The sequence below is a fragment of the Adiantum capillus-veneris genome, chromosome 16 (genome assembly GCF_014529385.1).
Source record: "Adiantum capillus-veneris isolate H3 chromosome 16, ASM1452938v2, whole genome shotgun sequence".
NCBI classification, from domain to species: Eukaryota; Viridiplantae; Streptophyta; class Polypodiopsida; order Polypodiales; family Pteridaceae; genus Adiantum; species Adiantum capillus-veneris.
The window spans coordinates 121637724-121655613 of NC_140946.1; the positions used below are offsets into that span (position 1 = coordinate 121637724).

Sequence of the window (17890 nt, forward strand, 5' to 3'; positions counted from 1 at the left end):
CGTCCTGGGCCTTTCTACACCATGGTCCAGGGTGTACTGCGATGGCACTACTGACCACCTGTGTGGGTTTTCCCTCCTCCCATCTCTTGATTTAGCCTCATTGTACATATGTTGTTTTTTCATTGGGAGAGTCTCCCCATCATGGTTGTTGTAGCCCTCTCTTGAAGAGGTGGTTGTAGCCCTATGGGCAGTTTCATTAACTAATAGAAGGATCTTTTTTTGGGAAAAAAAAAGTATGTATTTTCAAAAATCGTGGATACATACTCTTATTATAGTACGTGAGAATCTTATAAGATTCCTTTGTTGCTCACCTTCTGGAACATATTTCACTCGAAAACCTTAGAGTAGTGTTTGAACACGGGCCAATAGATTGATTCACTCTACATCCTCTGAGCTATCCATTCAAGCAGGGTCGGTACGTTGCTACATGCTCCCTTAATTTTATTTAAAAAAAGAGAAATCGCACTAGGTCTAGCCCCTCCTCCCGTCGTCCTTCACTTGCCGACGCTCTGTGTGCAGGGACCTGGACTTGCACCCACACACATGGACCTTCTCCCTCCTCCCCTCGTCCCTCAGTTGTCAATGTTGCTTGTTGTGAAAGGCCATGCGGGGCGACGACATCTAACAAATCTTTCTTTTGCTCTTCAATTAGAAACGAAATTTGCACGATTCCCACATATAGATTATTTTTCTAAAATCGTAGGTACATGCTTGGTTGTATGAGCTTGAATTCCAATTCAAAACAAGTTGTAGCCTACTTGTCATGATGAAGTTGGGTTGTGCATATTGGATTTAGGGAAAAGTATCAAAATACTCCTAAAATTTGTGGAAATTGTCAAAATACCCCTCGAATTTCCTCCCGCTCATACTTGCCCAAAAATTCCCAAACTGCCCTGCAATCATTCCACCAACATTCCCAAGACATCTCCAAAGATAGCTTTTTTTTGCAGCTTCTCATAGGAAGAGTGGTTCCCCCTCAATAGCAAACGATAGAACTAGGATTTTAGATGCAATTTCTCATTAATTTTAGACAAACAACATCGAAAAAGCTTTTCGTTTTACTCCATCGAAACATGATACTTATTGTGAGTTTTTAAAAATTTGAGGGGCATTTTGGGAATTTCCACAAATTGGGTGGCTCGGTTGCTTAGGCCTCTCGAGGTGGCAAATGCCTGCGTGTGCTGTTGACGCCATTTCATCTTCAAGCTGCTTGAGCAAGTCTTTTCTTCCACGACAACAGCAGGCTCTGTTGCGCAACACTGCTACAGCCTCTCAGCCCTTCCCTCGTCTTCTCCAGCAAGCGCAGTGCAATGCCAACCTCTCACCCGAAGTCTCCAAGGCTGTCTACAGATTGCGGAAGCAGGGCATCCAGGTGACTCCCAAAATTATTCATCATGTCAAGAAGAAGGAGGCATCGAAGGATAATCGGAAAGCACGAAAAGAGAGAGAGAGAGAAGGGAGGGTCACAGACCCTGTGTGGTATGATTGGCCCGAAGACCAAGTTGCACTCGAGAAATGTAGACTTAGTGCTGCTCAGAGTGAAGAAGATGAAGCTGACGATTTCTTGTCTTTTGTCGATGAAGCTCGCCCTACCAAGAGGATTGCTGTTTATGATGGTGATGATGGTAATGCTAGCATGCGTGCACCCAAAAAAGCCTCATCATTGCAAAAGAAAGGCACGAAAATGTGGGCTCGAATGAAATCGATCAAGACAGAAACGGAAATGGGTTATGCTTATACTGGCTATGGTCAAGCGATTTCTGAACCAGTCTGGATTTACAAGCAGAGTGTCACTCAGGCATCGGTGTTGAATCGCATGTCAGAAAAACGAGGTGTGTTGTTACCACAGGGCCGTGATTCTGAAGTCTTGTATCCTTGGAGTGGCAATCATTTTGCTAAACAGATTGAAGTTTCACAAGAGCTACAAGAACGGGAGCAAGCGGTTAACCTGAAGTTCATAGAGGATACAGACAGTTTTACGAGGGATTTAAGCAGTTACTATGGTGGGAGCACAATCCCTCAAACTGGTTATGAGCACAACTTAAAGTGCAAGTCATTGAGGGAGGATGGAGATTCAATGCAACCTAACAGCCCTGTCAAAAGTAGTCTTCAAGTGTCTGATCACAGAGATAGACATACCTATACAGCTCATGACCTGGATGATCTTTTAGATAGTGACATGAGTAGTACGATTGACTCACACAACTTCACAAATATATCAGCCTCAAACTTGTTCACATCTACGCCTGTAGACCGAGACAATTTGTCTGGGAATCTCCAATCTTTTGACATGAAACATTCTCCTGCTTCAAAAGAGCGCTATATCACCAACAAAGAATTGCCGACAGCAGAAATAGAAAAGTTTGTAGATGATGAGATTCAAGAAGTGCCAAAGAAACGTGAGATTTGGATGAAAGGGATTGGAGTAGTTAAACAACGGAAGGCCCCTTTCTCAAGAGAGGTTAAAGAAAGGATTCTTGGTGTACGAAGAGGCGATCTGTCTGTCCTTGAGGAAGAAGGAGACTCCGAGGATGCATTACATGATTCATCAACCTTAACATTCAATGGGCTAGCAGTCCTTGCGGAAGACAGGAAGATTCAAAGATTAGCTGCTAGGTAACTCTCTTCTTACCTCTGTGCCTCATGTTAATGTTGTGTTCTTTTATTCAAACATCAGAAGAAGTCACATGGCTCTTATTAACAAAACGTTTGAAACATCGAAACCCCAAAATAGCAAAACGAGAAAATGTTTTTTGCTCATCTTCCAGATGGAGATGCACTCAGTTATACAGCCTTCAACAACCACCTTAAGCAAGTGGACTGATTTCTTCGGCGTCTGAGAAATTAGAAGTGCTCCCAGTTTGTGGAAGGTTGGTCCAGTTCGGAGATGTGGTTGCTTTTGACATAAACTCAGGAGATGATCCACCAAATCTCTCACACCCTTTTGTGTTATCTAGGTGGAAGTGTGCAACTTCCATGTTCTGAACCAATGGTTGGGTCCGCAATAATGTGTGACTATTCACTGGTGGCCATTTGAAAATGCACTATTCGAGCTATCTTTCGTTTTAAAAGGAAAACAAATATTTATCTCGAGGCTGTGCCATTGAGATGTTTATTTCAATAGACAATTTGTGTGTGTGTGTGTGGGGAGAGAGAGAGAGAGAGAGAGAGAGAGAGAGAGAGAGAGAGAGAGAGAGAGAGAGAGAGAGAGAGAGAGAGAGAGAGAGAGAGAGAGAGAGAGAGAGAGAGAGAGAGAGAGAGAGAGAGAGAAATGAAATGAAATGTTATATTAACGTCTTCAAAAGGCCAAAGTGACCTATGAGACCAGAAAGTTACAATGTGGTGGATCTGATACAAAGTCAGAGTAACAAGATGACAAAAATGAAATGACAAATGTCACAATAAAATACTATGGGATCCTAAACTACTAGGTGTGAACTAAGCAGCTAGCTGGGATAGCTAGATCACAAGAGATCCAGCATCGGTCGCTGGCGGATCTCATCAATCTCCTCCATGGCCAGTAGTTTGACCGGGCGTCGTGCATGTCGAGCCAAAGTGATCCGAATCCTCTGATGCAGCCTCCGCCGATGCTGTGTAGTCCTCCGCAGTCGTGGGCGTCTGGATCTCCCCAGCTCAGTCGCTCGGTCGATCTCACACACACACAGAGAGAGAGAGAGAGAGAGAGAGAGAGAGAGAGAGAGAGAGAGAGAGAGAGAGAGAGAGAGAGAGAGAGAATGAAATGAAATATTATATTAACATCTTCAAAAGGCCAAAATGACCTATGAGACCAATGTGTTACAAAATAGTGAATCTGATACCATGTCTGGGTACAAAAAGAATAGAACAAAAATACTACTACTACTACTACTAGAATCCATCCTCATCTGCACTCTGGATGTCGAGAGAGTTTGGCTTGAATCCTCTGTTGTAGTCTCCGTCGATGCTGTGTAGCCCCTCTCCTCAATCATGGCCGTCTGGCTCCATTGCTCGGTCGATGAGAGTGCCGATAGTGGTCGAATGAGTGGCTCAAGCTCTGGAGTGATGGTTGCTCCTCTGGCTGTCCCATATCTAGTGAATAGAATTCTGTAATGTGTCTGACTCTCTGGGATTGTCTCTCTCTAGCTCTCCCCAGTAAAGTGTCTCTATATCTGTGTAACTCAAGTAGATTTAGCCCAAGACATCTCTGATCCTCATAACTCATGACCCTAGAGAAATGACGGAAACCCTCTCTGAATGAGCAATGGAAACGACCGCGAATCTCATAGTACACTGTGCAATGACATATGTAATATAGCTCTGTCTTTGGCTCTAGCTGGCATACGCGGCATATTCTACTGTCTGCTAGTATCCCTCTGAATCTACCAGTCTCAATTTCCAGCTGATGTGAGGATGTGCGTATCTGACCAATGGCACACCGCAAACCATGAGACATATGTGTATCCATGTAGCTGGGTCAAATCACAAACCCATCTCCCATGAGGTGGAGAAGATGCTCTCTATAGAAAGCCATCTTCGTGACCAACACTTGTGGCAGCTCTATCCATATCTTCTTGGTATCCAGCTGGATCAGGTCTTGACGAATGAGTCTAGTAATCTCCACCCGTGTAAGAGACATCGAGGGTGTCTGAAGAGAGTACTGGAAAGGGGGCAACTTGTCCATGGTGAAGCCATGCATCTGAAACCATGATGTCATCTGTGCATACCAGCATGAAGTGTCCCTCTGAAGAGCTACCTGTTTGGAAGACTCAAGTCCAGTCTAGCATATCTGTCTCTAGTAGTATGCCACAAGCTGTGCACAAAGGAGATTAGTCTGGTTAGCGCCTCAATCTCCATAGGAGGGGCAGCTAGCTCTGCTTGAATGATAGCGTGGGGTACGGAGGCCTTGGCTCTGATCAGTGGAGAGATCATAGATACCAAGGGCCTCTCCATACGTCTCCAATCATCCTGGCCTGCAGCAGAAGGTCCCCATATTTGTACCCCATACAACATAGCTGAGGCTACTAAAGTATCAAAGAGCCATAACTTTGTCTGAGGTTCCTGGAACTGAACCTGCGAACACATCCTCTCCAAGCCTCCCAAGGCCGCATAAGCTCTAGTTAGTCTAGTCTCTTCTGCACTCCCCAAAGAAAACCTCGGCCCAATGAAGACAACCCCAAGGTACGTGTATGCATTTATATACTGTACAATCTCCTGACCATATGTGAAAGTCGGTGTTGATCTCCTGATCCACTGTGGTGTGGTGTTAAACACCATAACCTTGGTTTTACCAAGGTTTACAGACAATTCACTATCCTCTGCAAAATTGTGTAATGCATCCAATTGTCGCTGCATACCCTCTGGTGAGTCAAGATCAACACAATATCATTAGCATTTAACAACAATGGGATCCACGTCCCTGCCAGCTGGGCACCTCTATCATGTCACGTGACACATCCAACCCTATGTGTCCGTGGACAAGCTACAACATGATCAGGGTTCAGTCAGTCCAGTCAGTCTAGATTTAGAAGTGATCTGGTACTTTTGTGAGTCTATTCGTAGACCGTGCATGCCCAGTCACTTAGTGTAGATGCATATCCTCTGGTTGCACACAGCATGATCATCGGAATTCCCATCAGAATCCATTAGAATCAGTTAGGGGAATTCTCCAATGCATTTTTCCTATTTTTCCTATTTTTGGTATTTTTCACTTATTATTTTTAACTGACTTTCCAGCAAAAGTAGGTAGGGCAATTTTGCTAAGTTTGTATATAAGCAAACTAGAGCTAGCACTATTTGGCAGAAGAGGCAACAGGAGCTTCCCGCTCAACAGGCACCTTCTCAGCAAGAACTCTCCAAGTTCCCCTTGGTGAGCCCAGAACCCCCTTGCGTTTGTTGGTCTCCTTCATCGCCATACTCAGCCCTGGCGTTTTTCCCATGATCGCCATCAGTGCCCCAGACAAGGCAGCGTTTTTGGTTCCCAGCCATGATCGCCAGCAGATCCCGGACAACCAACGTTTTTCACTAACGCTAGAGAGGAAGCCAGCGTTTTTGGTTTTCAGCCTATTTTGCATCAGAACTGCAGCGTTTTCAGCATTAGACACAGTAGCAGATTTAGCCCTTGAAGCCTTGCAGAAGACCCCCATTTTCAGCCCTCGAAAACGCAGCCAAAACAGTCATTTTTAGCCACCGAAACAGCCCCGAAAATCAGCAAATAGAAGACCACAGATTTCAGCCATAAAGTCGTTGTCGTCATCACCGTTGTCGTCATCAGCATAGTCCCAAGTTGCATTAGTCCATTGCATCCGCATTGTACCTCTTGTGCAATCAATAAGTAGACCACTCTCTCCGACGAGAGTGGGGCCTTCGGAGGAGGGTTTTACAACGTCTCTGGTGTCGTATCTCTCTTCTCTCTCTATCTCTCAGTCTCATACACTTGCACGCACATTGTCCATTCACTTTGTTCATGATCATAGCACTTTCCATTAAGAACGGAAGGCTCTCCCTTCCATAAGAACTAAAAGAAACCTTGAGCACAGTTCGGAGCACTCATCTTGAGCAAAGCGCAAACAATAATTTCGCTGCACCTAACATATCACCCTCTCTGTCAATGTAATTAGACACCACATCAACATACATGTAGGAGACAATGGGCAACCGTTCCACCCCAATGGAGTGAACTAAATCAGATATCCCCACCAGGGTGCGTACATGTCCCATCACTGATCTGTATAGAGCCATAATCCCCCAAATCAACACTATGGGCACCCCCATCTCTTGCAGTCTGCGCATCAATCAAGCTCTCGGTACCATGTCAAATGCTTCACGGAAATCCACAAAGCTACAATAAATCCGTCTCCCATGTGACCTGCCCTCCTCAATGATGGCTCTGAGTGTTGAAATTTGATCAAGAGTGGAGCAACCCATCCTAAAACCGGCCTGGCCCTTTGCCCGTACACACTCACCCTTTGCCCAATTACTCTACTGCTGCCCAAGAATGGATGCATACAACCGTGCCAATGTGTGCCCAACCATAATAGTGCGGTAATTACCAGGCTCTATAGGATCACCTGCCTTGAAGATAGGCACAATAGTAGACAACCTCCAAGTCTCAGGTGTAAGGTGCAGCGGAAGTGAATGTTGAACTTTGCTCAAGATGAGTGTTCCGAACTGTGCTCAAGGGTTCCTTTTACTTATGGAAGGGAGAGCCTTCCGTTCCTTTAGTGAGAGAGTGCAATGGACACAAACAAAGTGATGAACACTGTGAATGAAGGTGCTGAGAGTGAGAGATAGAGTGTCACAAGGCGGGCCACCACGTGCCAATAGAAAAGAATAGACTAAACAACTTTAAGCACTTCAAATAACAACTGAACTGAGAGAGAGAGAGACAACACGCGACACGGAGTGGCGGAATTCCACCCCAGAGAGTATTGGCCCCAAACCTTGGCGCCCCTTTCGGTATTTCTTTATATTACATCAACACAGTACAAGCCGGTACTCCAGACTCTGCACCTTCTCCAGGAAACATGCCAGAGAATGAGCCCTAGCCTCATATTTAAAGGCCCTTGGCCTAAAAAGCAGTTATAGTGAAAAGCCTTCAAAACTCAAAAGCTTCTAGTCCAAAAAGCAATGCCGAAAGCTGCCAGCGTAATTTACAGAAATCTGTAAAGCCTGCCACGTCATCAGCCAGCGCAAAGCGCGGAAATCTCCCTGCTGCCCTTAGGGTTAGGGTTAGGGTTTTTACAGTTTTAGGGTTAGGGTTTCTAGAATTAGGGTTTGCAGATTTTAGGGTTAGGATTTCCAGAATTAGGGTTTCAGCAGTTAGGGCTTTTGGCAGAAATTAGGGTTAGGGTTTTTGCTCTCGGGCAGCCACGTCATCACTTTGTGATAGTTTAGGCCCCTCGACCACATCTGTAAGTTGGCTCCATTCTTTAGGCTTTGACACGTCAGCGGTTTGTTACATAGAGAGAGAAGAATACGACACCAGAATGTTGTCAAAACCCTCTTCCGAAGGCCCCACTCTCTATGGCGAGAGCAGTCTACTATTGATTGCACAAATCTCTACAATGCTTGGACTTGCCGACGATGTCGACGACGATGAGGATGACGACGAGACAGACTGAAATCTGAAAATGTTAAGGGCTGAAATCTGCAAACCTTTATCTGCTGAATTTTGACTCTATGTCGGTGATGATGGCGATGACGACGATGCAACGACCACGCGCTGAAAATGCAGATGCTGAAATCTGCGTTTTCCGGGCTGAATCTGCAAACTATGCGGGATCTGACCGTGCGGCGAGGATGTGCTGCGGGAAGTTGAGATTTGCGAGGTTCGGGGCTTATACTGCGATGTCTAACTGCTGAAAACTGAAAACGCTGGTGCTTCTTGGTGTTCCATCGCGGTGAATCTGCAAAAACACTATGTTGACTGCTGATCCAAAAACGCTAGGGGCTGATCTAGGTCCTTGATGCAAAAACGCTAGGCATTTTGCCTGCTACTGTTGCACTGCCACGGCTCTAATCTGCAACCAGCCATGTGATGTGGCCATGATCTCGACGGAAAAAACTGACGATCTCGCCCATCTGTGAAGAGAGGCGCATCAACGCTGCTCCACTTCCCTGGAGGAGCCAGCTGAAGAATCTGAGAGAGCCCAGAATGTGGGCACAACGAGCCTTCCACATGGTCCAAAGCGTGATGCTGCATATCGTGGTGAAAACCGCGTCTCAGTGGCAGAAATCCAACTCATGTCCTGCAACTAGTATCATCTATAGAGTACCTGGTCTATATTCTAAGAGAGTAAGCAGGAAGACCGGATCTGTCGGCAAGCCCTGAAAAAAGGTGTGTGATCCCGGAAATTGCAAGAGCCATGCAACTAGCCCCCACGTCACAAACCCATCATGGATGCCCACTCTAATCAACAAACAACAAACTGCCATCCACACTAGTTGCGCATATGGACAAACCCAGAAACAATGCCTCAAAGACTCAAGCTCCAGAGTACGTCTCTGACAAGTCAGATAATGACCAATGACTACTGACCAAGTACCTACAGGCAATCCAATATGTGTTATCATCCACATGAAAAAACATATCCTGCGGTTGATCTGGAGGGTCCAGATGCAGGACCAAAATTGCTGCTGGAAAGCGGGGTGGATGCACTGATCCTGCCACACCTCGAACTTGCGTGGATGATGAGGTGGATGCCAGATATGCAAAAGAAGCCTCCTCCCAAGGGACACTGTGTACTCAAAAAAGGATAGAGGGGCGTCATCATCGCTCAACGAAGGCCACTGCCATGCTCTCGGATCCGGGTCCAACTAAACATGAGGCTTTTTTTCCGAGAAAAAGATCCTTCTATTAGTTAATGAAGCTGGCCATAGGGCTACAACCACCTCTACAAGAGAGGGCTATAACAATCATGATGGGGAGACTCTCCCAATGAAAAAACAACATATGTACAATGAGGCTAAATCAAGAGATGGGAGGAGGGAAAAGCCACACAGGTGGACGGTAGTGCCATCTGAGCACACCTGGACCATGGTGAAAAAAGGCCCAAGACGCAAGAGTCTAAGGAAAGCCTCTCTGCGCTCCCGCATGCGGTCGAAGCTGCCCTGGAGTCTCTCGAACTGTCCTCCGAGAGTATAGATCAGCTCTAGCCAAAGATCCCGAACAGTCTCTGCTGGTGGTACAAGGCGAGCCTCAAAGATGCGGAAGTAGCAGGCCCGCCAGATGAACCAGAGTGTCAGGCCGCTGATGAGCTCCCAACACTCCTCTCACTCTGCACCACTCTAAAGAGTACGCTCTGCAGTAGGCTGGAGTGTAGGTCGACCCCCCTGCATCACTATCATCTTGCTGGTGGAGCATGGAGGATAGCTCAAACTGAAGTGTCGGGCCCGTGAGAGTGGACCAAGCAGCCGCCCCCCAAGTGTACTGCCGAGCTGTGGAAAGAGCTGACATCAACCGAAGAACACGAAGCGACACCTGCTGTGCCAAAGGACAGTCCCAAAGACAGTGACGCTGACTCTCCACAAGATGTCACAAGCTACACATGCTGCCGAGAGCACTCTATGTACAAGCGAGCTCCCAACTGCTGTAGCTCGGTGTGCAACCAGCCACTGGAACGAAGTGACTTGCCTCGGCTGTCTGGAGTCCCACAGCCTCTTTCAAAAAGCTGCCAAGAACTCAGCTGTGAGACCCTCCTCTTGCCAATGAGGTGCTGCACCAGGACGAGCCTCTCTCTGTGCTGCCAGTATGTGACGTCCCAATCGAATAGTGTACTGAAAGAAAGGGACACCTGGATGGTCTGCTGAGGAGAAAGGGTCCCTCCAAAGCCACTCTCCAGGATCCCACTGTACTCGTGCCAGTGGACAGCTCTCCCAAGCCCACAGTCTCCAGTGGCCAGTCTCAAGAGCTGCTTGGTCGGGATCTATATGCCCACCACTCGGATCCTCTGAAAACAGCACTCTGCCACCTGTGGGGCCTCTACTGCAACTTGGTGTAAGCGTCCCTCACCGTGTAGCTCGAAAAACAGGGAGAGTATAGTCTCTGAGCAAGCTCGAACTGAGATGAGAACCTCCAGTCGCGTGAAGGCCCCCATCCATCCATCTGGGCGCTATTGACTCGAGAGGTGTGAGCCACTCAACTGGTACTGCCTCTGAGATGTCCTGACACATGCTGTGCACCCCTCTCATGCCCTGTAGTAGCTGAATGTCCTGAAGCTCCTCTGACAAGCCTGAAAACTATAGCCAGTCACCTAAAGTGCGTGTTGGACCCTCTGCCATGGGACCCCAGGAAACATGAGGCCGACTACCAACCAAGTGGCCTCTCTGAGTGCTAACCATGGGGTTCCAAACAAGGGGCTATCTCAGGCGCTCCTTCGTGCAAGTAGGCTGACATTGCTCCTGGCCTCTCTGCAGTTGCTCCCAAGATCGGAGGAGGCTCATTTGCAAAACGGTCCTCCAGTATCCTGCTCAAGCCAACTCTGCACATCTCTGTGAAAATCCATCTAGTTGAGGGTTGCCAGGGGCCTCCAGCCTGAGGCACCCTAGCACTAAGCCGTTGAAGCAAGAACTCCTTCCAGGGCTCCTCACCTGGAAGAAGTCCTCTGACGATAAACTTCCCAAGAAGGGCTCTGCACTGCTGTGCTGGGTGTATGATCCCCAATCCGCCCTAAGAACGAGGAAGAGTGATGACTTGCCATGCCACTTTGGCCCGGGTTATCTGAGTGTCGCGCCCTGGCCAAAAGAAGTTCTTGATCGCCTCTCTACCTGGCTGATACAAGAACTCAAAAAGATCCAACAAGAAGTGATGTACCACATAGTAGCCAACAACACCTGGTTGGCCACTACAACTCTGCCTGCCAGAGAAAGTCGTGCGGAACTCCAATGTAACAACTTCCTCCTGATAGACAGGAGGAGGGGAGCACTCTGTTGCTCGGGAGACAAGTCCAAACCAACCTGACAGCCCAAGTACCGAATTGCAGTCCCTAGGGGAATCCACCTGAAACCCTCACCTGGCATCCAATCAGGCGTAGGAGCACTACCAACCGAGAAAGCCAGTGTCTTTCTCCAGTTGATCAGTGCGCCTGATGCACAACAAAAAGTCTAAAGAGCCTGCTCACACCTGTGAAGGTTGGCCTCTTGGCCATCCAAGTGCAAGGCTGAGTCGTCTGCAAACTCAGCGTCTAGTAGCTCATCTCCCCGAATAGGGAGCGCTAAGCCACGTAAACCAACGTGCTCTGAAACCAAAAACCTGCTCATCGCCTTTTCATAGAACAGAAAGAGGAAGGGGACAAGAGGGCAGCCCTGTCTGACTGAATGTGTGAGCATGAAACGATCACCTCTACCTCCTGACAAAGTACCTGAATGTGTGCCCGTCTGTACAGAGCTGACACACCTCCACCTCCTGACAAAAGTACCTGACTGTGTGCCCGTCTATACAGAGCTGACACACCTCTGATCCAAGCATCTGAGAAGCCCATCTTGCGTAGAGTGCCCTCCAAAAAGTCCCAGTCAACTTTGTTGTAGGCCTTCTCAAAATTGAGAAGAAGTATCACCAGATCCTCACCACGGAGCCGCGCAGGGCAGAAGCCTCCCAAAAAGTAAAGATGTTGTCAAGGATACTACGCTCCTTGACAAAACCTGTCTGTGTCCCATGTATAATGCTCTCTAGAAGTGGCTGAATCCTCAAACTAAGAGCCTTGGCAAGAATTTTGTAGGCTGAGTTGAGGATGGTGATGGGGCGCCACTGTCGAATCTCATCCAAGGAGCCACCCTCCTTGGGACTGAGGTAAATCAGGCCCTCACTCATGCTGTCAGGCATCTCTACTGTGTGCAAGATGAACTGAAAAGCACTGCAAAGATCTGAGCCAAGCAAGTCCTAGTACTCCAAGAAAAAGCTGGGAGTGAAGCCATCCTCACCTGGATAGCTACCACGGGGGAGTGCTCTAAGAGCCGTGTGTAGCTCCTCTAGCTGAAGAGGTAGCTCAAGCCTCTGGCGCATCTCCTCAGTCACAAGACAAGGCATCTGTGCCCACACCTGCTCTCTGCATGCATCCTGATGCTCTGACTGAGGCTCCGCAGATAGCAGATCACAGTAGAAGTCAGTAGCAACTACACGTATATCCTCTGGCTCTGAAGCAACTGACCCGTCTGGCCTCCTCAATTGGCTGACCTTGGCATGCGAATGCCGGGGTCCCACTGCCTCAAAGAAAGCGCCTGTCACTCTGTCACCCACCTGGGTCCATTGAGATGCCTGTCGATGGAAAGCGAACTCATGGCGCCTCTCCTCTGTGCTGACGAGCTCCTGGCAAGCCTGCTGTGACTGCTCCTCCAACCAAGGACTGTCTGGATGCTGCTCTTGCATCCTCTGCAAGGAAGCAACGCCCCGTCGGAGGCGCTGCTCCTCCTCTCTTGCTGCAGCCAGGCGAGCCGAAGATACCTGAAGAAAGAATAGACTAAGCTGAGCAAGTCATGAGGCCACCCTGCCAGCAGGAGAATCCTGCATGTCTAAGCTCTCTGTCCAAAGAGCCTCCACTGGCTCTCTGAGCGCAGAGTCCAGCAAGACCCTCTCAGGGATGCGTAGCATCGTGCTCCCTCTCCTTTGCCTGTCAGTCACTGTGAGGATCACTTGTGCATAGTCTGAAAAGGAAGTCCCTGCCAGAATGCCAACTATCCCACCCAAGTCACAGAAGTGGTCACTAGTGTAGAAGCGATCTATCCAAGATAGATTCACTCCTCCCACTCTGTGGTCCGACACGAGAGAAGGCTAGGCTGTCTCGGGGCCTCACAAAGCTAGAATGCTGCCACACATATGAAACCCGCAGTCATACAAAACCTCTCCCAAGCTGCCAGCTAACTCCATGCACAGTAGTATGGCTACCACCAATCTTGCCAGAGGGGTCCTCCAACATGTTGAAGTCACCCCCTATGCACCATTGCTCTGCCTGCGGCAAAGACTCAACAATCTGAGACCAAAACTCTACATGTGCACTCGCCACATTGTGCGCATAGATGTTCAGGAAGCCCACGAGACAACCCTGAACCTTCATAGTGATCCATTGAGCCCTGCTTGGCACAATGATCCCTTTGTCCACAATCGCCTGCTGCAAAGAATCCGCAATACATACCCCGCCCTCGATGCCTCCAGGTCCAAATGCAGCTGACCAGAAAGTCTCATATTGTCTACGCAAAAGCTGACCACAACGTCTAATGCGGCTCTCACACAGATGATGCTCCTGTAGCATAAGAAGGTCAATCTCTCCTCCCACAAGGCATCGCTGAAGCTCCTGATGCAGTCGGCCCCTCTGACGCTGAAACTGGGGCCCACCTAATCCCTGTACGTTCCATGCATGGGGAGTGAGAGAGAACTGATGCTACCGCAACAGCTAACCGTGCTATCTTCGAGGCAGGTTTGGACGGGGAGTAATCCGCATCCAAGCATCCTTGAGATAGGCGTGACTGCAAAGAGTGTCTAGCCCTAGCCCAAGTAGACCGAGCCGTGTGTAAAGCAACCTCCTCTGTCAAGGAGTCCTCATGTATGTGTACATAGCATGGCGGGCTCTGCGTGTCAGCAAAGGAGTGAACCACAGTGTGTCTACATCTTGCTGCGTCTGGAGGTGTCACAGAAAACTTGGCCAATGGCCAAAGAGTCTGAAGCAAGTCTGTAACCCCTAGGACTTCCATGTGATGAGAGAACTCTAGCGCTTGTGTCTGCAGCCACTCCAACACTGAGTCTATAAGCCACTCAATCTGGTCCCTGCCGCATAGGCAAAAAGAGAAGCCAACCGCCGAGTCCAAGGCCTCTATCCCCCTAGCTTTAAGGAACAATACATGAACTCTGAAACAGGCTGCCTCAAGGTCTGGTGAGGAGTACCCGAGAAACCGTGTAAAGTCGTAGGCAAAGAAATCTCAACGACGACGAATGTCGAAGCTCGTCAGACCACGAGGAATTGTTGCAAAGGGAGACGTCTGCACCTGAAGAGGGGGTTGCAAGAAAGGCTGTCTCTCTCTCGCCAAGCGACTCGTGGGAAAGGCGCTGCCAAGAGATCTCCTAGCAGTCGAGGATGGCCCTGCCCCCTAGGACGGCTAGGGGACTGGAGCAAGAGGAGGTGAGGGGAAGAAGGGTAAGAAGGGGGAGAGGGGGGGCGAGGGGGATCGGCAAAGGTAGGAGGGCGAGATGGAGAGGCAGAGGGAGGGGGGAACTCGGGGGAGGAGGGGCTGTCGAGGGTGAGGCTGGAGCAGGGACCTTTGGAGCAGGGACTGAAGAGGGTTGAATCGATTTCTCGTGGGAACCCACTACTGCTAGGCAGCAGCTTGAGGACCACTCTGAGTGCCAGGCTGGCGCGGTGGCCCCTGCCGACGTCGACCACAAACCTGCTGCCAGCCCTCCTCTGCTTGAGCCCCAGGCTCGGAAGGTGGCTCTACATGCGTACTCTGTGACTCTGCCTGCTGTTGCTAGCCAGCCCTTGAGGGCTGGGGTTGTGCCTGTGGTGTAGGTCGGGGCCTCCTCCGTGGAGAGGCCTTCGCAATATGGCCCATCTGTCGACAAATGAAACACTGATTCGGGAGGCCCGAATACTCCACGCTCTGTCGGAACCAACCTCCAATCACCCAAGGAAGTAGGATGACCTTCGAGAGAGTGTGGGTGTCCCTAACCAGAACACGTACTGAGGAAATGCCAGCCGCCTTGGCAGTTACTGAGGCTGCCGTGCGAGGTGTCTCCAGGACAGTCCCAATCTGTGAGCCTATCCTGGACAAAAGTGGTAGGTACTCCCTCCTCAAACCAGGAAAGCAGACGGAGATGGAAAGGTCTGCCTTCTCTACCAGAACATCTGAAGCTGGGTCAAAACCATGTCTCCACTGTCGAAAGTGGGCTTGAACTGCTTGGATGGTCAAGGGGCTAATCGCGATGACCTTGGACGCCATCTCGGAGGTCTCAAACTCTATCTGATAGTAGCCGCGTCCGAGGAACTGAACATCCAAGATCTTTCCCACCTCTGCAAAAAGGGGGCCCTGGAGAAGTGTAGCCTGCTACAGTGTCACTTTCACTTTCACACGACAGTAGTTTACAGTTGGGCTTTGGTCAGTTGGTCTTTGGTCTAGTCGGTTCACACTTGGGCAGAGACACGTGGCAGGGTGGTCTAGTGGACATCGTGGCCAGGTCACCACCGCCACCCAGTGGGGATAGACTTAGATGATGTTCTTTATGAGCCGTTGGTGGCTCTTGATGATTGTACATATGAGTAGTCGTTTTGGGGCCAGTGGCATTATCTTGTACTTAGTTGTCTAGAGTGGGTCTTCACACAGAGCACGTCTTCACCATCCCGGCACATCTGAGCCTCGACACCCCCATTGTACCTGTGAGTCCTGGGCTGGAGCTGAGTGTGCTGCCACGCCAGAGTCTGTATCAGTCTTTGAGATAGTCGAGTTATATGTTCTGGCCTGCTGTTGTGTCTTTGCGAGCTCTGTTGACGTCTATTGTTCCTTTCTGTTCAGTCTGTTTGAGGGAGATTCAGTCTGTTTGAGCGAGATTGTCACGCACATTGCACTGAGGACTACCCCCTGTAGAGAGCACGACACATTATCCGCGCTACAGGTGCTCTCATTTTGGCGATCACGGTGGGACCTCAAAGGAAGTCTCACTCTTGTGGGAATAAAATTGTGAAGCTAATCGGTTGTTACCTGGCCCTGCACACTTGCTTACACTGTGTAGATAGTTTGCAAGTCTGGTCCTCTCTCGCCCTGGTCCAAGTCCTAGTCCTCGTCCCTGGTTCGTGGTCTTTGGTCCTGGTCTAGTCCTCGCCCTAGTCCAACCCTCCTCGTCCTACCAGCTAGGTGGTCTAGGCAATGGTCTTGGACCAGGTGGTCTAGTCACTATCCTCACTTGTTCTGTGTTAGACCTGTGTGTTCACTGTTCATTGCATGAGACATACAAGGCGGTCAGTTGAGCGTCAAAGCGCACTACTGAGCCCTCTGAAGCACTATAACAGAAGACGCCCGGTGGTATCTATTAGAAGTCCATTAACCTCATCAACCTTACCTCCATATACGCCATCCCCCATTCCTTCATCTCCCATTCCTTCATCCGGTTCCACATCTTCCAGATCACCTTCTCCAGTAAAGCTCTCTCCTATTCTGCTACAGCAGGCTATTGAGCAACAAGGGGCCATGGAGGCGTTGGCTAGCGTGTTGGCCAAGGTAAACATCAAGTTCCCAACCTTCAAAGGACTCTCCTCGGAAGATGCGGACGACCATGCGCACGGAGGTTCGTATCTCTTTGTAGAGGACGTGGTCTTAACAGGGAAGATGCTTATTTGGTACTTTTTCCATCCACCTTGGACGGCTCAGCAGACAAATGGTACAACCAGTTTGCAGAGAATCATTTTGCAACTTGGGTAGACTTAAGACAACAGTTTTGTGCAGCTTTCAGGCCGGGCGACTACCAAGAGAAAGTGTTGGATGAGTTGGCCAACATGGTGCTCCAGCTAGAGGAGACTTTTGCGGAGCTTATGACCAAAACCAAGTCTCTGGTTGCCAAGCTTCCCCAGCAACCTGGTGAATTCATGGTTAAGAAGTGGGTGGAGAAGGCGCTTCCAAAAACCTCTCAGCAAAAACTCCGGGAGAGCCTCCGACCTGGCGCCACTCTGGAGGAATTCATCGAAGCTGCTACTAGAATAGAGGGGGCTAGGAAGCTGTTCAACAACTCTCCTCACATAGATACTCCCTCTGTGTTCTCCGAAGGAAGTCTTGTTGATCCTTTGACTTCCTTGCGCAGGGAACTCGAAGCCCTTAAACTACAACGCGCCCTCCAAGAAGAGAAATCAATCTCTCTGAGACGAGAGAAACCATTGCACCTGGAGGCTTTCGATCAAATCAAGAGAGAACTAGAAGAGCTTCGGTCTCAACAAGAGACCAAAGCTATGGTATGGTGCAGCTCTTGTTGCTCTCCTGGACATCCTCCACAGGACTGTCCCCTTCGGGCTTATTGCCACTTCTGCGAAAAATCTGGGCACGAAGATAAGGATTGTTACTATATCAAAGGATTGCGCCAAATACAACAAAATCTAGGTCCTTCTCTCCAACAAGGGCTAGCACCTGCATCCAACATGGTCTCACCCTACGGCCATCAAAACCCGTTGCTTCCTGTGTTGACAACACCCCCTATGCAGCAAGGTATGCTCAACAACTTTGCACCCCGCAGCTTTTATCATGCCAGTACTCCCTCAGTTCCCCAAAGTTTCTACACCTCAACCTCTAGCACCATGCAACAACAAGAGCAGCGACCACCTCGTCCCCCGTTTCGTCCGTCTAATCCGCCAATCCTATGCTACAGATGCGGTGAATATGGGCATTACCAAAGTAAGTGTCCTTTACCTGAAGGGTCTCCTCCTTGCAGACATTGTTCGGAGTCTAA

At 49.1% G+C, this 17890-nt stretch overlaps 1 protein-coding gene across 2 annotated transcripts in view; it reads left to right on the plus strand.

The window, feature by feature from the left end:
* Window positions 1-1106: 1106 nt before the first annotated feature.
* Window positions 1107-17890, plus strand: part of LOC147439770 (uncharacterized) — a 138786-nt gene continuing 122002 nt past the window's right edge. For both annotated transcript variants that reach the window (XM_086485539.1, XM_086485538.1), the window contains exon 1: window positions 1107-2616. In XM_086485539.1, coding sequence (XP_086341665.1) covers window positions 1169-2616 — 1448 coding nt within the window. In that variant the 5' untranslated portion in view covers window positions 1107-1168. The remainder of the gene's footprint in view (window positions 2617-17890) is intronic.